We start from the raw sequence: 26,519 nt of genomic DNA on the forward strand, positions 1-26,519 counted from the left end.
GTAGATGGGTAAAACAAAAAAGTAGACATTGAATATCCCTTTGAGCATGGTGAAGTTATTAAAGACACTTTGGATGGTGTATCAATACACCCAGTTACTACAAAACTACAGGTGTCCTTCCTAACTCAGTTGCCGGAGAGGAAGGAAACCGCTCAGGGATTTCACCATGATGCCAGTGGTGATTTTAAAACAGTTACAGAGTTTAATGGCTGTGATAGGAGAACACTGAGGATGGATCAACAACACTGTAGTTACTCTACAATACTAACCTAACTGACAGAGTGAAAAGGAAGCCTGTACAGAATGAAAATATTCTAAAACATGCATCCTGTTGGCAACAAGGCACTAAATTGATAGGACAAAAAGCTAATTTCTTGCACTGAATACTAAGTGTTATGTTTCAGGCAAATCCAACACATCACAGAGCACCACTTCATATTGTCAAGCATGGTGGTGACTGCATCATGTTATGGTATGGTTGACATCAGCAAGGACTAGGGAGTTTTTTTTAGGATAAAAATACATGGAATAGAGCAATCCTAGAGGAAAACCTGGTCGTCTGCTTTCCAACAGACACTGGGAGATAAATTCACCTTTCAGCAGAACAATAACCTAAAACACAAGGCCAAATATACACTGGAGTTGCTTACCAAGATTACATAGAATGTTCCTGAGTGGCCTAGTTTCAGTTTTGACTTAAATGGCTGTCAAGCCAGGATCAACAACCAACTTGACAAAGCTTAAATCATTTTTAAAATAATAAATGGGCAAACATTGTACAATCCAGGTGTGGAAAGCACTTAGAGACGTACCCAGAAAGATTCACAGCTGTCATAGATGCCAAAGATGATTCTAACATGTATTAACTCTAATGAAGATGCATATATATATATATATATATGTTATGTGTTGTTCCCCAATTTAATCCCACGACTAAGAAGTCGAGGGGTGTGAATACTTTCTGAAGGCACTGCGCAGGCGTGAGTGTGTGTGTGTGTGTTTCTAACCTCCAGTAGCAGTGTCTTATCGTAGTCCAGGCGGTGTTGGTAGATGCACTGACTGAGGAGAGAGAAGAGTCTCTCTAAACGCTCCACACTGTAGCCTTCAGTCCTCTGTACCACTGCGTCCAAGAGGGCCTGGGAGAGGAGAACACATTCCTTATACACACACATAGGAAAGGACAAGCTGCCTTAGAGAACACATTCACGCCATAGACGTGAACAGAGAACATGCACACATCCCCCTGCATTCACATTACAAGCACAACTCTCACAAACGGAGGTCAGCTATATTCAAAAGCAATTAAGATCAGAGGGACAGCTAATTACAGCAAATCACAATTAGCTCAGTGTTTACTTTTCTTTGCTTCTTTAATTAAAACACTCAGGACAGTCAAAGACCCTTTCAATTGACCTGCTCCATCTCAGCTTGCCACAGTGTCTCTACGTGTATGTGTGTGTGTGTGTGTGTGTGTGTGTGTGTGTGTGTGTGTGTGTGTGTGTACTCATCAAAATGCATAGACTGAAATAGCAAATCATCACACAGTGACTAGATTTACAGTCATTAGACGCCAGGCAAACAGAGAAACCCTGACGGGAATGGTGTGTGTGTCAGAAGAACAAGGTGTGGGTTCCTCAGTGAAATGTCAGGATTATTCAAGTGAGGTGATATTTGTCTATTTGTTCAATTGCAAATAAGGACACAGTGACTCGAAGAACACACTGAAAAATAGGACTATTTTACCCATCAATAACTCCCTCCTTTCTCAACCCGTCTCTCCACATCTACAACAACCCGTCACTTCCTCTTCACTTCCTCTTTCCTTGTTAGATGCCTGATTTAAATCAGCTGTGCCCAGGCCAATACCCCCGCTGGCACTAAGGTGTGTGGTGGTGGGGATAGCAGGCCCCCTGAGGTAGTGAGCTCCCAACACATAAAGGAGCTGTGACACCAACCATTTAACTCCAACTTCCATTCCTCCCCATCACAGCTCACGTCTCTACCCCCCCGCTTTCTCTATGCCTCTCCCCTCACCATCTCAGCCTTGTTTCTCGCTAATGCCCCTCTTAGAAAATAACAAAACATGAGCGAGAGTTAAAGAGTTAGAGAAGGAACCCAGACGGGAGAACGAAGCACTATTTCGTTTTTTAATTTTTTATAAATAAGCAAAAAAAAAAATGTTTTTGCTTGGTCATTATGGGGTGTTGTGTGTAGACTGATGAGGGAACAATAAAATGTAATCTATTTTAGCACAAGGCTGTGACGTAACAAAATGTGGAAAAATTCAGAGCGAAGGAACACAGATGGGAGGACGAAGCACTTTACCGGTGTCACAGCCATGGTAACCTCTGACCTGTCATCTCAAGCACAGCATGAGGCTAAGCAGATGACTACACCAACACACTCCCCCCCCCAACTCTGCAGACACACATACACACCCACAAACAACAGTAGATACACTGCCAACTCAATACCCACGGTGTTCCCTGCGTGTTTCAGCCCGTCAAGGGCAGCTAATGAGGCCACTGACAGGCTCCCTGTGATTCTGAGAACATAGACCTGAACCTGTGCACAGCACACATCACCTCTACAAACACACACACTGCAGTAACACACATGCCCACCTGGTGCTCCTGGAGCCCAGCCCAGTACCATGTGAATCTCTGAAATGGAGACCAAGGCACAGCTTATGCCAGGGTACAGAAATAACCACAGCATGGGGTGTGAACGCTTTGAACTAGAGAGCTGATGACTTCAGTGTGTGTTAACAGTTAGTGTTACATCGGCATCTCACCCTGCAGAGCCTGTGGTTATTAGTGTGTGTGTGTGTGTGTGTGTGTGTGTATATATATATATATTAGCTAGCATTGATACTCAGCACCAGCCCTTAATCAATGATGATACCTTACTTGGAACCAGGATGCCACACCAAACACCTGATAAACACCTGATAAACACCTGATAAACACCTGATAAACACCTTTACAATGCTTATGAAAGTGAAGGAGTGAATACATCATGGTCATGTGCTGATGCTTTGAGATCACTGGACATGTGTTCTGAATGTCAATCACACTTAATACAGCTATCTGGTTGTGTTGGTCTCCAGCAGGTCATGGTGTAATGGAAGGCCCTTTCACAGTGTTTAATATGAGGATTGTGTGCCAGTGTTGATCACCTGTGGAGTTAACAGCTGTAGTGTTAGGTGGGCTGTAGAGGGCTGTATATTAAGGCTGCTAGAAAACACACCGCTGCTCTAGCACTGGGAATTAAGTACAGGGGGAGGCCGAGAGCGAGGTAGCGAGCAAGGCAGAGGCAGCGAGTGAGGTAGCGAGGCAGAGGCAGCGAGTGAGGTAACGAGACAGAGGCAGCGAGCGAGTGAGGCGGCGAGCGAGGCAGAGGCGGCGAGCGAGGCAGCGAGCGAGCGAGGCAGCGAGCGAGAGAGGAGAGAGGCAGCGAGAGAGAGAGGAGAGAGGCAGCGAGAGAGAGGAGAGAGGCAGCGAGAGAGAGAGGCGAGAGGCAGCGAGAGAGAGACGAGAGAGAGAGGCAGCGAGAGAGAGAGGAGAGAGGCAGCGAGAGAGAGAGGCGAGAGGCAGCGAGAGAGAGACGAGAGAGAGGCAGCGAGAGAGAGAGGCAGCGAGAGAGAGAGGCAGCGAGAGAGAGAGGCAGAGCGAGAGAAAGGCAGAGCGAGAGAAAGGCAGAGCGAGAAAGGTAGAAAGGGAGCGTTACAGGCAGAGACGGAGAGTTATAAGCAGAGAGATAGGAGGCAGAAAGAGGAGGAGCGAGAAAATAAATGAATGCTCCACAGTATCCATCACCAGGGATGTTATTAACACGATATTGCAAAAATCCCAAACTAAGGCCCGTTATCTACTTCCCCGGAGTCAGACGAACTCATGGATACCATTTTTATGTCTCTGTGTCCAGTATGAAGGAAGTTAGAGGTAGGTTTGCAAGCGCTAGTTAGCAACTTCCTTCAAACTGCACATAAACATAAAAAATGTGCTCAACTGGCAGCTTCATTAAATAGTACCCGCAAAACATCAGTCTCAATGTCAACAGTGAAGTGACAACTCCGGGATGCTGGCCTTCTAGGCAGAGTTGCAAAGAAAAAAACATCTCAGACTGGCCAATAAAAATAAAAGATTAAGATGAGCAAAAGAACACAGACACAGGACAGAGGAACTCTGCCTAGACGGCCAGCATCCCGGAGTCGCCTCTTCACTGTTGACGTTGAGACTGGTGTCTGGCGGGTACTATTTAATGAAGCTGCCAGTTGAGGACGAGAGGAGTCTGTTTCTCAAACTGGACACTCTAATGTACTGGTCCTCTTGCTCAGTTGTGCACCAGGGCCTCCCACTCTTTCTATTCTGGTTAGAGCCAGTTTGCCCTGTTCCGTGAAGGGAGTAGTACACAGCGTTGTACGAGATCTTCAGGTTCTTGGCAGTTTCTCGCATGGAATAGCCTTCATTTCTCAGAACAAGAATAGACTGACGAGTTTCAGAAGGAAGTTCTTTATTTCTGTCCTTTTTGAGCCTGTAATCAAACCCACAAATGCTGATGATCCAGATACTCAACTAGTCTAAAGAAGGCCAGTTTTATTGCTTCTTTAATCAGAACAACAGTTTTCAGCTGTGCTAACATAATTGCAAAAGGGTTTTCGAATGATCAATTAGCCTTTTAAAATTATAAACTTGGATTAGCGAACAACTTGCCCTTGGAATACAGGAGTGATGGTTGCTGATAATGGGCAACTGTACACCTATGTACAGTTGAAGTCGGAAGTTTACATACACCTCAGCCAAATACATTTAAACTCAGTTTTTCACAATTCCTGACATTTAATCCTAGTAAAAATTCCCTGTCTTAGGTCAGTTAGGATCACCACTTTATTTTAAGAATGTGAAATGTCAGAATAATAGCAGAGAGAATGATTTATTTCAGCTTTTATTTCTTTCATCACATTCCCAGTGGGTCAGAAGTTTACATACACTCAATTAGTATTTGGTGGCGTTGTCTTTAAATTGTTTAACTTGGGTCAAACGTTTCAGATTGCCTTCCACAAGCTTCCCACAATAAGTTGGGTGAATTTTGGCCCATTCCTCCTGACAGAGCTGGTGTTACTGAGTCAGGTTTGTAGGCCTCCTTGCTCGCACACGCTTTTTCAGTTCTGCCCACACATTTTCTATAGGATTGAGGTCAGGGCATTGTGATGGCCACTCCAATACCTTGACTTTGCTGTCCTTAAGCCATTTTGCCACAACTTTGGAAGTTTTCTTTGGGTCATTGTCCATTTGGAAGACTCATTTGCGACCAAGCTTTAATTTCCTGACTGATGTCTTGATGTTGCTTCAATATATCCACATAATGTTCCTGCCTCATGATGCCATCTATTTTGTGAAGTGCACCAGTCCGTCCTGCAGCAAAGCACCCCCACAACATGATGCTGCCACCCCCGTGCTTCACGGTTGGGATGGTGTTCTTCGGCTTGCAAGCTTCCCCTTTTTTCTCCAAACATAACGATGGTCATTATGGTCAAACATTTCTATTTTTGTTTCATCAGACCAGAGGACTTCTCCAAAAAGTACGATCTTTGTCCCCATGTGCAGTTGCAAACCATAGTCTGGCATTTTTATGGCGGTTCTGGAGCAGTGGCTTCTTCCTTGCTGAGCGGCCTTTCAGGTTATGTCAATATAGGACTCGTTTTACTGTGGATATAGATACTTTTGTACCAGTTTCCTCCAGCATCTTCACAAGGTCCTTTGCTGTTGTTCTAGGATTGATGTGCACTTTTCGCACAAAAGTTCGTTCATCTCTAGGAGACAGAACGCGTCTCTTTCCTGAGTGGTATGACTGCTGCGTGGTCCCATGGTGTTTATACTTGCGTACTATTGTTTGTACAGATGAACATGGTACCTTCAGGCATTTGGAAATTGCTCCCAAGGATGAACCAGACTTGGAGGTTTTTCTGAGGTCTTGGCTGATTTCTTTTGATTTTCCCATGATGTCAAGTAAAGAGGCACTGAGTTTGAAGGTAGGCCTTGAAATACATCCACAGGTATACCTCCAATTGACTCAAATGATGTTAATTAGCCTATCAGAAGCTTCTAAAGCCATGACATCATTTTCTGGAATTTTCCAAGCTGTTTAAAGGCACAGTCAACTTAATGTATGTAAACTTCTGACCCACTGGAATTGTGATGCAGTGAATTATAAGTGAAATAATCTGTCTGTAAACAATTGGTGGGAAAATGACTTGTGTCATACACAAAGTAGATGTCCTAAACCGATTTGCCAAAACTATAGTTTGTTAACAAGATGTTTGTGGAGTGGTTGAAAAACGAGTATTAATGACTTCAACTGTATATATATATATATATATATATATATATATATATATAAATAAATCATTGAGTGTAAACCTCCAAAAAGCAATTTTCATATGTACCAGGAAGCTAAGTATTGCATTTCAGACCGAGAGCCTAGGTTTTAGTTTAGAAAACCATCTCTACGCAGAAGCGACAGTTACAGGGATGATAAAAACAGTTTAATTGTTGTAGCCACATCAGGGAAATTGGGCAGAAGGGATTGGTGCTTCAAGTACAGCAGTTCAGCGACATCTTCGAGCCACTCATTCTCCTTAATTGCTGGCCTCAACAAATCATGGAAAGAGACTAACTGTATAGGAAGCTCTGCGGACAGGTCGTCTGGATACTGGACAGCCAATAAAATTGGCAGATGCAAACAGATGATCATCAGTGGACAGCACTTCTTGAGGGCTTGAACAAAATTAGCAGTTTGTGATTTAATTCATATTGGTGAACAAGCGTTTGAGTTGTGTGGTTCCAATATCAACAGTCCCTTATCTCTGGTATATCTTGGCATGCATCACTCAAGACTTAGTTTAAATTGTGTGCAGCGCCATGGACAAATAATGCACAATGTGTCAGGAAAGACTCTCTGGGTTGGCAATACTCAGTATAGAAAACTGTTGGTCCCGCAACCAGGACCTACAGGCCATGGTGAAAACATTTTAACACAAAAAAGGAGGACTTCAGGAGAGTCTCAATTTGGATCTAATTTGATTTAAATGACCTTGAATATTGCAGGCTATTAGCCAGACAAAACTGAGTTAAAAAAACTTTGAAAACTGTTCACCGAGTTCAACAATACATAGTGGCTGCATTTATCCTCAAGCAGACTACTTTAATTTGTAGTTTTTATAAATAGCTATAGATGTATTTATTTTATTTGACCTTTATTTAATCAGGTAGGAGAGTTGAGAACAAGTTTTAATTTACAACTGCGACCTAGCCAATGTGACGCAACACAAACAGAGTTACACATGGAATAAACAAACATACAGTCAATAACACAATAGAAAAGTCTATATACAGTGTGTGCAAATGAAGTAAGATTAGGAAGGTAAGGCAATAAATAGGACATAGTGGCAAAATAATTACAATTTAGCAATTAAACACTGGAGTGATAGATGAGCAGAAGAATGTGCAAGTAGAGATACTGGGGTGCAAAGGAGCAAAAAAATGATATGGGGAAGCGGTAGTTGGGTGGGCGATTTACAGATGGGCTGTGTACAGGTGCAATGATCTGTAAGCTGCTCTGACAGCTGATGCTTAAAGTTAGTGAGGGAGATATGAGTCTCCAGCTTCAGTGATTTTTGCAATTCGTTCCAGTCATTGGCAGCAGAGAACTGGAAGGAAAGGCGGCCAAAAGAGGAGTTGGCTTTAGGGGTGACCAGTGAAATATACCTGCTGGAGCGCGTGCTGCGGGTGGGTGCTGCTATGGTGAGCAGTGAGCTGAGATAAGGCGGGGCTTTACCTAGCAAAGACTTATAGATGACCTGGAGCCAGTGGGTTTTGCAACGAATATGAAGCGAGGGCCAGCCAACGAGAGCATGCAGGTCGCAGTGGTGGGTAGTATATGGGGCTTTGGTGACAAAACGGATGGCACTGTGAAAGACTGCATCCAATTTGCTGACTAGAGTGTTGGAGACTTTTTTGTAAATGACATTGCCTAAGTCAAGGATCGGTAGGATAGTCAGTTTTACGAGGGTATATTTGGCAGCATGAGTGAAGGATGCTTTGTTGCGAAATAGGAAGCCGATTCTAGATTTAATTTTGGATTGGAGATGCTTGATATGAATCTGGAAGGAGAGTTTACAGTCTAACCAGACACCTAGGTATTTGTAGATGTCCACATATTCTTAGTCAGAACCGTCCAGAGTAGTGATGCTAGACGGGCGGGCAGGTGCGGGCAGCGATCGGTTGAAGAGCATGCATTCAGTTTTACTTGCATTTAAGAGCAGTTGGAGGCCACGGAAGGAGAGTTGTATGGCATTGAAGCTCATCTGGAAGTTTGTTAACACTGTGTCCAAAGAAGGGCCAGATGTTTACAGAATGGTGTCATCTGCGTAGAGGTGGATCAGAGAAGCAAGAGTATATGTAGAGAGTATAAGAGTTTATGATGTATACAGAGAAAAGAGTCGGCCTGAGAATTAAACCATGTGGCACCCCATAGAGACTGCCAGAGGTCCGGACAACGGGCCCTCCGATTTGACACACTGAACTCTGAGAAGTAGTTGGTGAACCAGGCAAGGCAGTCATTTGAGAAACCAAGGCTGTTGAGTCTGCCAATAAGAATGCTGTGATTGACAGAGTCGAAAGCCTTGGCCAGGTCGGTGAATATGGCTGCACAGTATTGTCTTTTATCGATGGCGGTTATGATATCGTTTAGGATCTTGAGCGTGGCTGAGGTGCACCCATGACCAGCTCGGAAACCAGAACGCATAGTGGAGAAGGTGCTTGGGCAAGTTGCTGTGGGGGGTGCAGAGCTGTGGGGTAGCCAGGTGGAAAGCATGGCGAGCCGTCAAAAATGCTTCTTGAAATTCTCAATTATCATGGATTTATCGATGGTGACAGTGTTTCCTAGTCTCAGTGCAGTGGGCAGCTGGGAGGTGCTGCTCTCATTCGCCATGGACTTTACAGTGTCCCAGAACTTTTTGGAGTTCATGCTACAGGATGCAAATTTCTGTTTGAAAAAGCTAGCTTTTGCTTTCCTAACTGCCTGTGTATATTGGTTCCTAACTTCCTTGAAAAGTTGCATATCGCGGGGGCTATTCGATGCTAATGCAGTACGCCACAGGATGTTTTTGTGCTGGTTAAGGGCAGTCAGGTCTGGAGTGAACCAAGGGCTATATATGTTCCTGGTTCCATTTTTTTTGAATGGGGCATGCTTAATTAAGATGTTGAGGAAAGCACTTTTAAAGAATAACCAGGCATCCTCTACTGACAGAATGAAGTCAATATCCTTCCAGGATACCCGGGCCAGGTCGATTAGAAAGGCCTGCTTGCTGAAGTATTTTAGGGAGCGTTTGACAGTGATGGTCGTTGACCGCGGACTCATTACGGACGCAGGCAATGAGGCAGTGATCACTGAGATCCTGGTTGAAGACAGCAGAGGTGTATTTAGAGGGCAGGTTGGTAAGGATGATATGTATGAGGGTGCCCGTGTTTACGGATGTAGGGTTGTACCTGGTAGGTTCCATGATAATTTGTGAGAGATTGAGGGCATCTAGCTTAGATTGTAGGACAGCCGGGGTGTTAAGCATATCCCAGTTTTGGTCACCTAACTGTACAAACTCTGAAGATAAATGGGGGGCGATTAATTCACATGTGGTGTCCAGGGCACAGCTGGGTGCTGAGGGTCTATAACAAGCAACAAACAGTGAGAGACTTATTTCTGGAAAGGTGGATTTTTAAAAGTAGAAGCTTGAACTGTTTGGGCACAGACCTAGATAGCATGACAGAACTCTGCAGATGGTCTCTGCAGTAGATTGCAACTCCACCCCCTTTGGCAGTTCTATCTTGGTGGAAATGTTGTAGTTGGTGGCCTTCCTAAGCCAGGATTCAGACACGCCTAGGACATCAGGATTAGCGGAGTGAGCTAAAGGAGTGAAAAAAAAACTTTGGGAGGAGGCTTCAGATGTTAACATGCATGAACCAAGGCTTTTACGGTTACAGAAGTCAACAAATGAGAGCGCCTGGGGAATGGGAGTAGTACTGGGGGCCTGGGTTAACCTCTACATCACCAGAGGAGGAGTAGGATAAGGGTACGGCTAAAGGCTATAAGAACTGGTCGTCTGGTGCGTTCGGAACAGAGAATAAAAGGAGCAGATTTCTGGGCGTGGTTGAATAGGTTCAAGGCATAATGTACAGACAAGTATGGTAGGATGTGAGTACAGTGGAGGTAAACCTATGCGTTGGGTGACGATGTGAGAGAGGTTTCGTCTCTGGAGGCATCAGTTAACCTAGATGTGGTCTCCGCATGTGTGTGGGGTGGAACACAGAGCTATCTAAGGCATTTTGAGCGGGACTGAGGGCTCTACAGTGAAATAAAACAAAAACTACCCAAGACAGCATTAGACAAGGCATATTGACAGAGGCATATAGCAATCACAGGTGTTGATCAGGAGAGCTAAGACAACAACGGGTAAATGGAGATGAACAGGCAGAGCGGGTCAGTTAGGTACACACAGGACCTGAGTTCGAGGCTGGGGCCGACAGGTAAACAAAATTAGGTACCGTGTTATTGAAATAGTCCAGGGGGCATCAGCTGTGTAGCCGAGTGATCATAGGGTCAAATGAGCAGCAATAGTTGAGTCAGGGTGCTGTTCGGTAGTCACTACTACGCTAGGCGAGCAGGGGACACAGTGTTCAGAAAAGCTAGCGGGCCGGGGCTAGTAGATGGTTCTTCAGCGATATCGTAACAGAATAGCCTGTTGAGATCACGTCAGCAGTCCAGTCGTGATGGATCGGCGGGGCTCCGTGTCGACAATAAAGGGTCCAGGCCAATTTGCAAAGGAGGTATTGTAGCCCTAGAATTAGGTGGTATACAGGCCTAGCTCGAGGCTAGCTGGTGCTTGCTTCGGGACAGAGGAGTTAGCTAACAGTAGCCACTCGTTTGCAGCTAGCTAGCTGCAATGATCCGGAGTAACGTTCCGGTGTAATGATCCAGAGCTGCAGAAATCCGGTGTTATGGTAGAGAAGCAGTCTGATATGCTCTGGGTTGATATCGGGCTGTTCAGACTGGTATGTGATTGTCCGAGCTAAGGCTGGCTGATGCAGGGAAAAAAGGCGAGGACCGCTAGCCGTGTCTAACAATGACTAGTAGCTAGTTAGCTGGCTAGCTCCTGATGGAAGTTCCAGTTATAAGGAATAAAAATAACAGATCCGTACCACATTGGGTGAGGCGGGTTGCAGGAATCCAGTGATATGGTAGAGTAGGCTGCATAATAGTAGGCTGCATAATGAAACAATCCCTAGTAAGCTAGTGTTTTGAGGTTGGACTGGTTATTATCTGGCATTAATAGACTGTTTTTTTGCACAACATCTTCTATCCAAGCTGGGAGAGAGCGAGAGGATGGCTCATGTCATGCAGGTTCAGGTAGCCTATAGCCTACAGGACAGTTGTATATTCTAAACTAGCTGATTAGTATGCTGCTGCATCAAAAATACATTTTACAATGTTTGAATTTCCAACTTTAATTATTGAATAAGTAATGACATTATTGCCACCAGCCAGCAGTCTAAAAATGGCAGCATAGCGACATTGTTTATAGCTATACAGTGCCTACAGAAAGTACTCACACCCTTTGACTTTTTCAAAATGTTGTTGTGTTACAGCCTTAAAATTGATTACATTTAGATTTTGTTTAACTGGCCTACACACAATATCCCATAATGTCAAAGTTTTTTTACAAATGAATTTCAAATGAAAAGCTGAAATATCTTCAGTCAATAAGTGTTCAACCCCTTTGACACAGCAAGCCTAAATATCTTCAGGAGTAAAACATGTGCTTAACAAGTCACATAATAAGTTGCATGGGCGTGTGTGCGCTAACCTGTTTAGGATAGGGGGCAGTATTTTCACGGCCGGATAAAAAACGTACCGATTTAATCTGGTTATTACTCCTGCCCAGAAACTAGAATATGCATATAATTGTTTGATTTGGATAGAAAACACCCTAAAGTTCCTAAAACTGTTTGAATGGTGTCTGTGAGTATAACAGAACTCATATGGCAGGCCAAAACCTGAGAAGATTGCATACAGGAAGTGCCCTCTCTGACCATTTCTTGGCCTTCTAGGGCATCTTTATCGAAAACAGAGGATCTCTGCTGTAATGTGACATTTTCTAAGGCTCCCATAGGCTCTCAGAAGGCGCCAGAACGTTGAATGATGACTCTGCAGTCCCTGGCCTAAAAACAGTAGCGCATTTGGATAGTGGTCGATCTGAGAACAATGACACGGGTGCGCGCGTGCACGTGAAGAGTCCATTTTACATTTTCAGTCTTTGAACGAAAACAACAACGCCGGTCGGAATATTATCGCTATTTTACGAGAAAAATCGCATAAAAATTGATTTTAAACAGCGTTTGACATGCTTTGAAGTACGGTAATGGAATATTTTGAATTTTTTTGTCACGATACGCGCCGGCGCGTCACCCTTCGGATAGTGTCTTGAACGCAAGAACAAACGCAGCTATTTGGATATAACTATGGATTATTTGGAACCAAACCAACATTTGTTGTTGAAGTAGAAGTCCTGGGAGTGCATTCTGACGAAGAACAGCAAAGGTAATCCAATTTTTCTTATAGTAAATCTGAGTTTGGTGAGTGCCAAACTTGGTGGGTGTCAAAATAGCTAGCCATGATGGCCGGGCTATCTACTCAGAATATTGCAAAATGTGCTTTCACCGAAAAGCTATTTTAAAATCGGACATAGCGATTGCATAAAGGAGTTCTGTATCTATAATTCTTAAAATAATTGTTTTGTTTTTTGTGAACGTTTATCGTGAGTAATTTAGTAAATTCACCGGAAGTGTTCGGGGGGAATGCTAGTTCTGAACGTCACATACTAATGTAAAAAGCTGTTTTTTGATATAAATATGAACTTGATTGAACAAAACATGCATGTATTGTATAACATAATGTCCTAGGAGTGTCATCTGATGAAGATCATCAAAGGTTAGTGCTGCATTTAGCTGTGGTTTTGTTTTTTGTGATATTATATGCTAGCTTGAAAAATGGGTGTGTGATTATTTCTGGCTGGGTACTCTCCTGACATAATCTAATGTTTTGCTTTCGTTGTAAAGCCTTTTTGAAATCGGACAATGTGGTTAGATAAAGGAGAGTTGTCTTTAAAATGGTGTAAAATAGTCATATGTTTGAAAAATGGAAGTTTTTGGATTTTTGAGGAGTTTGTAATTCGCGTCACGCCCTATCATTGGATATTGGAGCGGTGTTCCGCTAGCGGAACATCTAGATGTAAGAGGCTAATAGTCTAACATAATTTTTGAATGACTACCTCATCTCTGTACCCCATACATACAGATCATTTTAAAGGTTCCTCAGTCAAGCAGTGAATTTCAAACACAAAGACCAGGGAGGTTTTCCAATGCCTCGCAAATGGCTACTAATTAGTAGATGGGTAGAAATAAATAAAAAAAGCAGACATTGAATATCCCTTTGAGCATGGTGAATTAATAACCTCTACGGTTGTTGCTAACGGGCGCTAATGTGACTAGAATGGCGTAAACAACCGCCAAAGTTCGGGAAATAGACATGTCTTATATGGGCAGAAAGCTTAAATTAGTGTTAATCTAACTGCAGTGTCCAATTTAAAGTAGCTATTACAGTGAAAAAATACCATGCTATTGTTTGAGGAGAGTGCACAACAACAAAACACTTATCACGGCAACTGGTTTATAACATTCACATCTGAAGGTAAATAATGTACTTACATTCAGTAATCTTGGTCTGATTTATTATCCTGAAGGTCCCAGAGATAAAATGTAGCATAGTTTTGTTTGATAAAATTAATTGTAATATTCAAATGTAGGAACTGGGATCTAAAGTTTGAACCCCTGCTGTCTCTGTGTTCCTGAGTGGCAGAGTTACCGTTTTGACTTCAATCTACTTGAAAAATCGATGACAAGACCTGAAAATGGTGGTCTAGCAATGATTAACAACCAACTCATAGAGCTTGAAGAATTTTTAAGAGAATAATGCGCAAATGTTGCATTATCTAGGTGTGGAAAGCTCTTAGAGACTTACCCAGAAAGACTCTCAGCGGTAATCATTGCCAAAAGTGCTTCTACAAAGCATTAACTCAGGGCTGTGCATACTTACGTAAATTAGATATTTCTGTATTTCATTTTCAATAAATTTGCAAAAATGCCTAAAAACATGTTTCACTTTGTCATTTTGGGGTATTGTATGTAGATAAAATATATATATAATCAATTTTGAATTCAGGCTGTAACAACTAAATGTGAAATAAGTCAAGGGGTATGAATACAGTGAGGGAAAAAAGTAATGGTAGGTTTATTTGAACAGTGAGAGACAGAACAACAAAAAAATCCAGAAAAACGCATGTCAAAAATGTTATAAATTGATTTGCATTTTAATGAGGGAAATAAGATTATAGACTGATCTATTAAAATTATAGACTGATCATTTCTTTGTCAGTGGGCAAACGTACAAAATCAGCAGGGGATCAAATACTTTTTTCCCCTCATTGTACTTTCTGAAGGCAATGTACCAGCTCTGGCACCACAGAAAGCCTATCATCATTAGGCATGCAGCTTCATAGACGTCACAATTTCAGCACCATGGACAGCGATCGGTAGTCAATACTTTGTGAGTGGCTGTCTGGGTGACACATTCAATTTGTTTTATTTTAGATTAGGGGTGGAGGGGACTCTGACCTTGTAGGGGTCCAGAGAAACTCAGTTACACCAGTGACTCCTGTGCAATATTGACTCCAGCAGTGCTTATTGAGAGTATACTTGAGTTTGTGAGCGAGCGAGCGACTGATTGCTGGAGTTGTTCTCAGCTCTTAAAGCCACAATAACAAACTTACAAGTGGATGAGGTCAGCAATTAACCTCTCTGTAGAGTCTGTCTATAGCTTGCTGTTATCTGACAAAACATTGGACTCCAATCTATTCTCCCCTCGTGCTTTTCTCCCTCTACTCCTTCCTTTTCTACCTCCTCCTCTCCCTCGGTTTCTTTCCTCTCTTCTTCCACTCCCTCTCTTCACTCCTCTCCTTCCATCTTCAGTATTTAGTCAAAAGCAAAACCAAACAGCCTCAGACAGTTAGAGCCAACCTGACAGCTTGGACATAAATGAACGCATTATGCCACTCAACACCCTTTCTCAGAGAAAGGCTTTTGACAATGTGCATTAGAGAGGGGAAAAACAGGACTATGTGCAGTGTGTGTGCTAGTCACTCACAGAGAGTGGTTTTGGACATGAGGAGCGGATGACTGCTTTCTTTTTGGGTGTGTGTGTGGAAGCGCACGCATGTGTTGTGTTTTCCTGATGTGCTGATGTAGCTGGATCCTGACGTGGATGAAAGCCTTTTCAAAACGCCAGTCCTCCAAATGGAAAGCTGTTATCACATGCAAATGACCGCGCTGTCAAGAACATCAACGGGGATGAATAAAAATGAAAAGGAAGCAAGCACTCCAAAAGTTATTTATTTTTATTGACAATCAAAACGCTTGGCTCCTGGCACCGGCCATTAAGCAGTTTTCTTCCCCTAGCAGGCGTTCTCTCTCACTCTCTCTGCTGTTATTAGTGTTGGAAATGGGCAGAGATGACAAACTGACAATGGGGCTATTTCTGTGGACGGACAGCTCTGAAATGGGAAATCTTGACATGCTGTAATAGTTAGACATCAGGGGAGAGAGAGGACTCGTCAGTGTGACAGCCTATATATGCACACTGGACATTTGCAGCTGCGTAACACATTAAGGAAAATTGCCCTGCCTGCTCTTGTAGCAAAGCCTGTGTGTTCTTTGGGGAGGTGGATATAAATAATGGGATGAGATTTGATTCCCTAATAGATGATAATTCTGCTGTAATCTAGGTCACTCAGTGCTCAAGACTAACATTTTCCCCTGGTGGCACTGGTGTCTAACTTTTTCAAATGGTGGCACCAGCCCATGATTTGGTTGCACAGCCAAGTCAAAGGGTTGCAAAATGCAACTAAACGGTCGCTGCCTAGAGCCCTGGCACTTATGAGAAGGTTCTGTCTGTCAGTGTGGCTGATTATTCATGAAACAGAGGGGTCTGGGAGTAATGCACAACGAAAGTGCTTCATTAGGTTTCTTCAACCTGGTCCTGGGGATGTGCACATTTTCAAGGGCTGGGAATTCTCCAAGAAGATGAAGAGGAGAATAAGTAAGAGAATAAGAGTTGCTCAGGTATAGCCGACAAGCACTAGCTAATAAGTATGTTAGATTTTGTACTTGCAATCAAATATCGATAATATCATCCCAAAAGAATGTTGCGATATGCAACAGTATCGATCCCCCCCTTCTTCCAGCTCAGCATTAACATCCAGATTCAACTAACCACCAATAAGTAGGCTAATTAGTAGAATCAGGTGTGTTGGTGCTGGGCTGTAACAAAAGCCTGCAAACCATGTAGCTCTCCAGGAGCATGGCTGAAGAACACTGCTGGTGACAAACATCTGCCTAGTAGAACCTGTGTGACTGAAGGAACTAGCAGAGTTCATGCTGTGCTTACTTCCAAAAGGGATTTCAGGGGCCCTGCCATCCAAGTTAAATGTCAGAAGTAATGAGACCTCCAATTAATGAATATAAATGAAAGAGAAGTAGAGAGGAGGAACGGAACGTGGCACACCACTCCCCTCCTAATACGTATCAGGCAGCGAGCCAGCCATACCCGACCACTGTGGAGATATCAGCCTTAAACGTAGACTCGCACCCCGCTCACCGGAAATTCAATTTGTTCCGTAAGCCGGGTGGATGAAAAAGCAATTATACACAGTGCCCTCTTTTCACAATCTGTCTTAAAGATATCTCCTGTTTTTCCATCGCCTAACAAATAAGCCTCCAGATTAGCGCAGTCTGCGTTCATAGGGAGGGAGCGTTCCCACGGTTCGTGGTGGCAGCCACCCGCGACTCTGTGGCGCACCGTATTTTTATTAGTATTATTTTATTATTATTTTATTTTTTAAATCGGGAGCATCGGCCAAACACGACCCACCTGTGACCAGACGGAAGGATCAGACCCGTCAATCACTTTGAGAGACGCGACGGGAGAGGCAAGGTGGAAACCGCGCACCCCTCAATCTCCGTTACCCCCTGGGGCAAAGGTAACCAAGGCGAGATAACGCTTTGATAGCAGGGGATGTGGGTGATGTCACAGTGGGATATAGGAAGAGTGAACACAGGGATGGAGAGCACGTCAGAGAAGCACTTATTTTACACCAATTAGACTACAACCATGCTGCTTCTTCCTGTTCATACCAGGGCCGTTTGGTCGGTCGGTAGAGAGAAGAGAGCGAAGCCCCAATTTACACCCAGGGAATTAGGTGGAACATACGCGTGACTGTGTAAAGTGTCTGGAAACCGCTGCACATATTCACTTTCCTATCCTGTCAATCAATTCGGAGACCAACTTGCCGGAGCGGGTAGCTGGAGAGTAGAAAGCGCAGAATGCCTCATGTTTGAGTCATGTCCTGGCTACGTTCTTAAAATGGCTGTATGGAAGAAACAACACCTGTTGATTGAGTGAAGACGTGGAGTTGCATCAGAGATGCACTGCTGTCTGCCACTTAAATTGGATCGGTCCTCTCTGGGATGACAGGGATTTAAAGTGTGTCTCGTAGAGCACACAGAGCGAGAAAGTGAGGGCAGACTGGGTTCTCCGAGAGGAGACGATATTAGTCTAAGAAATCAGGAGCATCCATCTGAGAAGGGAGAGAGTGACACCAGCAGCCCCAGAGAGGCCTGAATCCTGGGGAGGATTAGGGGCCAGTCTCCCATGATTGAGTCCCCCATCCTCCACCCCCCAATCACTCTCTCTCCTTCCTTCAATCCCCATGCTGTCCTCTACTCCACCCCTCAATCCCCCACCTCCCCTCTCATCAGCATGACACAGAACATGGCCACACACACATATAACACTTACTGTGAGTCGCTGATGATCGACCACTAGTGGAGGTGGCGGAGTGGGAGGGATCTGTGGAGACTCTTCCTCTGTCATGTCAGCCGAACCCTTCGACTGCTCTGATTGACTCTTTCTGCACTTCCTTCCCTTGGACCCGCCTTGAAACAGAAAGAGAGAACAGGTAAACGACAGCCCACCTACAATCACCTTTGACCTATAATTGTTTATATACCATAATTAACCAGGTAGGTTAGGAGATCATACCATATGACAAAGACTATTCACAAACCAGGGCTAGTTCGAATTGAAGCAAAGGCCTGACAACCAAAGAGAACAAGAATAGCTGGCCCGCTACATACGCAGCCTGTGATCTGCTGGCTTCTAGTTTACCAGCCTGAGTGGTAATACACTGTCTGTAGGATCCAGCCACCACTAATACTCCAGGCCTCCCAAATCACCCAGTAGCTCAGGGCTTCCAATCCAGTCCTGAGTCGTTAATCACACACACAGGCATATTGGCTTATCACACACGCACACAGACAGGCCTATTGGCTTGTCCCAGACACCACACACACACACACACACACACACACACTTGTCCCAGACACTACACGCCACTAAATCAATGGCAAACGGTCCAAGGCCAAAGAAAAAATGTGAGGGAGAAAAAGAGCCAACCGTGTGACATTTTTCACAGTAAAACCTTTTTTTGAGAATAAATCGAGGGTGGTTTTGGATATTCTACAAAGGTACACGACCTCAGCAGCTTTTGAGAGTATAATTGAAATATGCTGTCTGTAGACTAAAGGAAAACATTTCACATGCCATACTTCTGGGATTATTCATGTCCTGTCATTTTACAAGCAAACTCTTTTGAGGTTAGACTGCCTGTTAAAATCTGGGGATGTGTTTCTAGGTTGTCTGGTGCTCTCTGGGGGAAGGATCAGAACAGATCATCTGTACAAGTAACTCAGAGTAACTCAAATTAACCCATTGACATGATGCAATATTTACACAAGTCAAATTTAGACAGATATAGTTAGCATATATCAAGTCAGGATTCTAGGAGTAGGTAGAAGTTAGCCACAGATAACCTCTCAGTACCTTCTCTATCCTGCTCATGATCCTCCTCGCCCGTCTCCATGTCTCCTTTCCTCCCGTCCTGAGGAGGGCGCTCCTGAATACCTCTGCTCTCTGCAGACATCAACACATCATCTTTCCCCTCCGCCCCCTCACCTGTGCCCTCTGTAGGACCTTCCTCTGTCTCAGAGCTCTTGAGGGCCTGCGAGTCCAAGCTGTCCATGGACTCATCCCCATTCACACACTCCTCTCGAGGGACAGGGGGCGCTGTGGCCGTCCTAGGGGCTGACAAGTGCTGCTCAGCCTTGGACTGGGCCTCCTTGTGTTTCGCCTGGGGATCATCAGCCTTGGCTTGGGGCTTCTCGCCATCGGCCTGGGTACCCTTAACTTTAGACTGGAGACATTCATCTTTAGATGACCCCTCACCTTCAGACTGGATCAACTTGTCCTGGGCTTGAGGCTCCTCGTCTTTACAATGAGACTCTTCCCTTTCAGATGGGGAAGACTCGCTTTTAGACTGGAGGTCTTTGTCTGTGGAGGTGGATTTGGCTTTGTCGTCTATAGCCGGTGTCTCTTCTTTCTTGGGCCCTGTCCCTGTGCTGCTCTCCCCCTGTGTCTCGGTCTCTGTGCTCCGGCCCCTAGGTGCCACGTTGGAGTGCTCTTCCTCCATGGAGATGCTTTGTGTGTGGTGTCCGTTGGGCTGAGGGTCCATGGTGTCACAAGAAGACTCTTCATCCTGAGTCAGACAGGAATCGCTGGGTCCCGCTGTCTCTGGCTCAGGCTCCGCACCTTCATCCTCCTCCATTCCCTTCTTGTAGTTCTTCTTCTTCCTGATGATGCCCCGCCCCCAAGATGGCCGCCGACGCGTTTTCCTCTTCATGTGATCTGGAAGCAGAGAGAAAAAAAACATTTGGTTAGTTCAGTCACATGGAACACCAGTCTCTACTAAACTGGTTCCACTTGCACACACACACACACACACACACACACACACACCAGTCTCTACTAAACTGGTTCCACTTGCACACACACCAGACTCTACTAAACTGGTACCATTTGCACACACCAGTCTCTACTACACTGGTTCCACTTGCACACACACACCAGTCTCTACTACACTGGTTCCACTTGCACACACACCAGTCTCTACTAAACTGGTTCCACTTGCACACACACCAGTCTCTACTAAACTGGTTCCACTTGCACACACACCAGTCTCTACTAAACTGGTTCCACTTGCACACACACCAGTCTCTACTAAACTGGTTCCACTTGCACACACACCAGTCTCTACTAAACTGGTTCCACTTGCACACACACCAGTCTCTACTAAACTGGTTCCACTTGCACACACACCAGTCTCTACTAAACTGGTTCCACTTGCACACACACCAGTCTCTACTAAACTGGTTCCACTTGCACACACACCAGTCTCTACTAAACTGGTTCCACTTGCACACACACCAGTCTCTACTAAACTGGTTCCACTTGCACACACACCAGTCTCTACTAAACTGGTTCCACTTGCACACACACCAGTCTCTACTAAACTGGTTCCACTTGCACACACACCAGTCTCTACTAAACTGGTTCCACTTGCACACACACCAGTCTCTACTAAACTGGTTCCACTTGCACACACACCAGTCTCTACTAAACTGGTTCCACTTGCACACACACCAGTCTCTACTAAACTGGTTCCACTTGCATACACACCAGTCTCTACTAAACTGGTTCCACTTGCACACACACCAGTCTCTACTAAACTGGTTCCACTTGCACACACACCAGTCTCTACTAAACTGGTTCCACTTGCACACACACCAGTCTCTACTAAACTGGTTCCACTTGCACACACACCAGTCTCTACTAAACTGGTTCCACTTGCACACACACCAGTCTCTACTAAACTGGTTCCACTTGCACACACACCAGTCTCTACTAAACTGGTTCCACTTGCACACACACCAGTCTCTACTAAACTGGTTCCACTTGCACACACACCAGTCTCTACTAAACTGGTTCCACTTGCACACACACACACACACACACCAGTCTCTACTAAACTGGTTCCACTTGCACACACACACCAGTATCTACTAAACTGGTTCCACTTGCACACACACCAGACTCTACTACACTGGTTCCACTTGCACACACACCAGACTCTACTACACTGGTTCCGCTTCCACACACACCAGACTCTACTAAACTGGCTTTTGTTCCAGACCCTGCTCTAACACACTAAATGGAAGACCATGACTAGGTGAAATTAATTATATTGTGTAGTTTGCTGGGTTTTATGTACATAATTTTTAAGCACATGAACAAATGAATTTCCCAGGTTGATCTGAATCTGATGTGAATCCTTACAAATAGACCTTCATTAAGTGGTAATTCACTGGACTGACGTGACAGTGGACTAACACCTAGCAACTGAGTTGCCTTGTCCCTGCCAGGTCTTAAATACAAGGGCGGCATCAGATGTCCACTACATTGTGGTGGTCTGTGTTCTACATGACAGGGGGAGGTGAGGGTAGTTAGCCCCGCGTAAAGAGGGGCTGTGGGAGTAATTGCTAGTTGGATGAGGCAGACCATTGAGAGCGAGAGCGGGCGAGAGAGAAAGGGAGGAAGCTCAAACTTCTAACTCAAAACAATTGAAGGAAGCCCCAGATCTGCCCCACATCTCAGAGCCAAACTGGATTTTCCTGCTGTTCCCTCACGCGGAGAGACTTCCTTTTGCTCTCTAGCCAAAAAGTCTGTCATACTGGACTGACCACCCCTCCCTTTCTACAGCGCTGTGGTCCGGCAGAAATTATTCTAGTGTTTGAGATGCTGACTGCATTTCCTTTTGTGGTCCTTTGGTCATAATCAGAGAGAACTGGAGAGTGATGAAAAGAGAGTGGGAGAGAGAGAGATATGGGGAGACAGAGAGATAGAAGGAGAGAGACAGTACTTAGGTGGTAGCCAAGGCTACTGCTGCAGGGATGTGACTGACACATGAAAATAACTTAGAGAGTAGGAGCAAGAGTCTGCCATCTGAGAAAGTTCAGTAAACATGTCACAGGGTGTAGTAAAGCTTGACACAGTGAAACTTCTGCAGGGTCAGATTCTATACGCTGCCTTTTCCAAACTACAGCCACAGGGTGAGTTGCGCATGGAGGGGTCCATTGGCGGGAAGAAGGCAATATAAAAGACACATTGGTTATACCAGAACTGTGATTTGGGGCATACATGCCTTTCTTCTTATTTAAATTGCTACAAAAGCCCAAAACAATTTCATTAAATAATAACAGTATAGCCTGCCTTAGCAACCACAGTATAGCCTGCCTTAGCAACCACAGTATAGCCTGCCTTAGCAACCACAGTATAGCCTGCATAGCTAAATCTGAAAAAAATGATGGCTGACGTAGTGGGAAAGAAAAGCAGGTCTTCCCGTTTGGCAGTTCTTCAGTTTCAGGCCGAATGATAAAGGTTAACCAGCAGAACATGCAAAAAGATTATCAGGGCAAAGAATGGACAGACCACAAACGTCCATCATGCTGCGGAGTTCGCTACTCTGGGGTTGAACATGCAAGCCCCATACTATTGTGGAGGACTTAATTCTTCCTGCTGCCTTGGATATTGCTGGGACAATGCTGGGGGAAAAGCCAATACTATACAGACAATGCCTTCATCAAACAACACTTTCACAACGCATCAGTGACATGGCAGGAAATGTTTTGAAAAAATTACTGCTTCGCATACAAGCCAGTGAATTCTATGCATTACAGCTGGAATATTTTTAAAGTACTGGACAGCTTTGTGACATCAAATGGACTTTGGTGGTCAAGATGTGTTGGTATCTACTGAATGCGCAAAAGCCATGACAGGGAGACATAGTGGAGTTGCTCTCAATGCCACTTGGGTACACTGCAGCATCCACCGAGAGGCTCTTGCTGCCAAGGGAATGCCTGACAGCTTGAAATACGTTTTGGACACAGTGAAAATGGTTAACTTTGTTATAGCAAGGCCCCTGAATGCGTGTATTTTCTGCACTATGCAATGATATGGGGAGCGACCATGTAACGCTTTTACAACATACAGAAGTGCGCTGGTTATCAAAGGGCAAAGTATTGACACGTTTATTTGAATTGAGAGACGAGCTTAAAGTTTTCTTTACTGACCATTATTTTCACTTGTCTGACCGCTTGCAAGATGACGAGTTTTTTCTCATCTATATGATCTGAATCTAGGATTACAGGGACTCTCCGCAACTATATTCAATGAATGGGACAAAATTGAGGCTATGATTAAGAAGTTGGAGCTCTTTTCTGTCTGCATTAACAAGGACAACACACAGGTCTTTCCATCATTGTATGATTTTTTGTGTGCAAATGAACTCAAGCTTACGGACAATGTCAAATGTGATATAGCAAAGCACCTGAGTGAGTTGGGTGCGCAATTACGCAGGTACTTTCCCGAAACGGATGACAAACAACTGGATTCGTTATCCCTTTCATGCCCTGCCTCCAGTCCACTTACCGATATCTGAACAAGAGAGCCACATCGAAACTGCAACAAGCGGTTCTGTGAAAATGTAGTTTAAATCAGGTTGGGCTGCGCTCAGAGTATCCTGCCTTGGCAAATCGCGCTGTTAAGACACTGATGCCCTTTGCAACCACGTACCTATGTGAGAGGGGATTCTCGGCCCTCACTAGCATGAAAACTAAATACAGGCACAGACTGTGTGTGGAAAATTATTTAAGACTGAGACTCTCTCCAGTACATTGCAGAGTTATGTGCATCCTTTCAAGCACACCCTTCTCATTAACCTGTGGTGAGTTATTCACAATTTTCAATTTACAAATAAGGTTTTATATGTAAGATGTTTAAATAAAGAGCAAAATTATTGATTATTATTATTTGTGCCCTGGTCCTATAAGAGCTCTTTATCACTTCCCAAGAGCCGGGTTGTGACAAAAACACACTAATTATTATGTTTAATAAATGTATTGTATAGTGTGTGTGTGTGTGGCAGGCTTTCAATGATGGCAAAAAACATTTGAGAGTGTGCTGACCCTGGTGCTCGAGGGGGTACGCAGCTGGAGGTTGAAAGTTTGAAGGGGTACGGGACTATGAAAAGTTTGGGAACCACTGGCCTAAAGGATAAGCCTCTCTGTTTTTACCATTAGCCAATGTTCATTCAAGTGTCAAAGAATGTTATAGGCTAAATAATCATTTGTTTTATCTCATTGTTGTTGACATATTATACACACACACACACACACACAATTAGTAAGCCATTCAAAATAAAGTTGTTTGTGAGACAACTGACACCAACTTATTTTCTATTCCCGCGTATTGAAAGTGCTGCTGCGGGAGCTTATGACCGTTGCACAATTCAAGAACATTAATAAACACTTCAACAATATTATGAATAATAGTTTAACTTGTATTGACAGTAGCCTATGTGTAGGCCTAGATTATTGGCTGTTTGATTTGCCTGAAGGGATTTCCTGACAGCACAATTTATTTTGTTTACACTTTGGTCAAGTAAAGCAGAAACATATGAGGTTAGTTTAAAGTCTAACTTGCAAATGTTTGTTCTCTCATTATTACTATACTATGTTTTAAGTTAGGCCAGCCATTCTTAAAGTATGGGTCGCGACCCACTTTAATGGTGGGTCACAACGTGTCAGAGTAAATGTATAATTATTCATTAATTACTGGAATTGATTTGGCCAAGTGCATTTGCGCTCTCTGTTCGTCTAACTACCACGTGTATTCAGAAAGTATTCAGACCCCTTGACTTTTTCCACGTTGTTACGTTACAGCCTTATTCTAAAACGGATGAAATAGTTGTTTTTCCTCAACCTACACAAAATACCCCATAATGACACAGCAATAACAGGTTCACATTTTTTTGTATATGTATTAAAAATAAAAACTGAAATATCATATTTACATAAGTATTCAGACTCTTTCTTCAATACGTTGTTGAAACACCTTTGGCAGCGATTACAGCCTCAAGTCTCGGCACACCTGCATTTGGGGGGAGTTTCTCCCATTCTTCTCTGCAGATCCTCTCAAGCTCTGTCAGGTTGGATAGGAGGCGTCGCTGCTCAGCTATTTTCAGGTCTCTCCAGAGGTTTTAGATCGGGTTCAAGCCCGGGCTCTGGCTGGACCACTCAAGGACATTCAGAGACTTGTCCCGAAGCCACTCTTGCGTTGTCTTGGCTGTGTGCTTAGGGTCGTTTTACTGTTAGAAGGTGAACCATCCTGGAGCAGGTTTTCATCAAGGATCTCTCTGTACTTTACTCAATTCATCTTTCCATCGATCCTGGCTAATCTACCAGTCCCTGCTGCTGAAAAAAGTCCCAACATGATGCTGCTACCACCATGCTTCACCATAGGGATGGTGGCAGGTTTCCTCCAGATGTGACGTTTGGCATTCAAATCAAACATTCATCTTACTAAGGAGTTATTTAATCTAACTACTTAACTATTTATCTGTACATGGATTGTATTTTGTTTAGAACAATTTTTAAAAATCTTTACTGGAAAATGACATTTCACTGCAGCTGATGTAGAAGAAAAGCTGTGTACATTTGCAAATACTGTGCCAAATCATACATGAAGAATGCAACAAAGATGCAGAATCATCTGGCCAAGTTCATAAAGTTCCCTCAGTGCACACAACAAGCAACCTCTGATAAAAGTCAGTCTACTTCTATTCGAGGTGAAAATGATGAAGACACCTTATCAATAGCAACAGCTCATGGTCCTCCTGGAATCAGGAGCACCATGTGGAGGAACGTAGTCAGAGAAATGCTGATGAATGTCTTGCTCGAGCTGTGTATTAAACTGGTTCACCTCTGATGCTGACATGCAATGTGTATTGGAAGAAATTTCTGAACGTTCTTTGCCCAGCATACACCCCTCCAACCAGACATGCTTTATCTACTAATTTGCTGGATGCAGAGTTCAACAGAGTTCAAGTGAAGGTCAAGCAAATCATAGAGAAAGCAGACTATTGCAATCATCTCTGATTGGTGGTCGAATGTTCGTGGGCAAGGAATAATTAACTACATCATCTCCACCCCTCAACCAGTATTCTACAAGAGCACAGACACAATGGACAACAGACACACCGATCCCTACATTGCAGATGAGCCGAAGGCAGTCATTAATGACCTTGGACCACAGAAGGTATTTGCACTGGTGACAGACAATGCTGTGAACATGAAGGCTGCTTGGTCTAAAGTGGAGGAGTCCTACCCTCACATCACACCCATTGGCTGTGCTGCTCATGCATTGAATCTGCTCCTCAAGGACATCATGGCACTGAAAACAATGGATACACACCACAAGAGAGCCAAGGAAATGGTTAGGTATGTGAAGGGTCATCAAGTTATATCAGCAATCTACCTCACCAAGCAAAGTGAGAAGAATAA

The 26,519-nt window shown here is 44.0% G+C and overlaps 1 protein-coding gene across 3 annotated transcripts in view; it reads right to left on the reverse strand.

The window, feature by feature from the left end:
• atad2b (ATPase family AAA domain containing 2B) overlaps positions 1 to 26,519 on the reverse strand; it is a 132,778-nt gene that overhangs the window by 5,430 nt on the left and 100,829 nt on the right. For 2 of the 3 annotated variants that reach the window (XM_029733363.1, XM_029733277.1), the window contains exons 25-27: positions 19,108 to 19,968; positions 18,025 to 18,161; positions 1,008 to 1,136 (exon numbers count right to left, since the gene is read on the reverse strand). In XM_029733363.1, the coding sequence (XP_029589223.1) occupies positions 1,008 to 1,136; positions 18,025 to 18,161; positions 19,108 to 19,968 (1,127 nt within the window). The remainder of the gene's footprint in view (positions 1 to 1,007; positions 1,137 to 18,024; positions 18,162 to 19,107; positions 19,969 to 26,519) is intronic. The other variant, XM_029733448.1, reaches the window with a different exon arrangement.

Source organism: Salmo trutta, chromosome 1, assembly GCF_901001165.1.
Source record: "Salmo trutta chromosome 1, fSalTru1.1, whole genome shotgun sequence".
Classification (NCBI taxonomy): Eukaryota; Metazoa; Chordata; class Actinopteri; order Salmoniformes; family Salmonidae; genus Salmo; species Salmo trutta.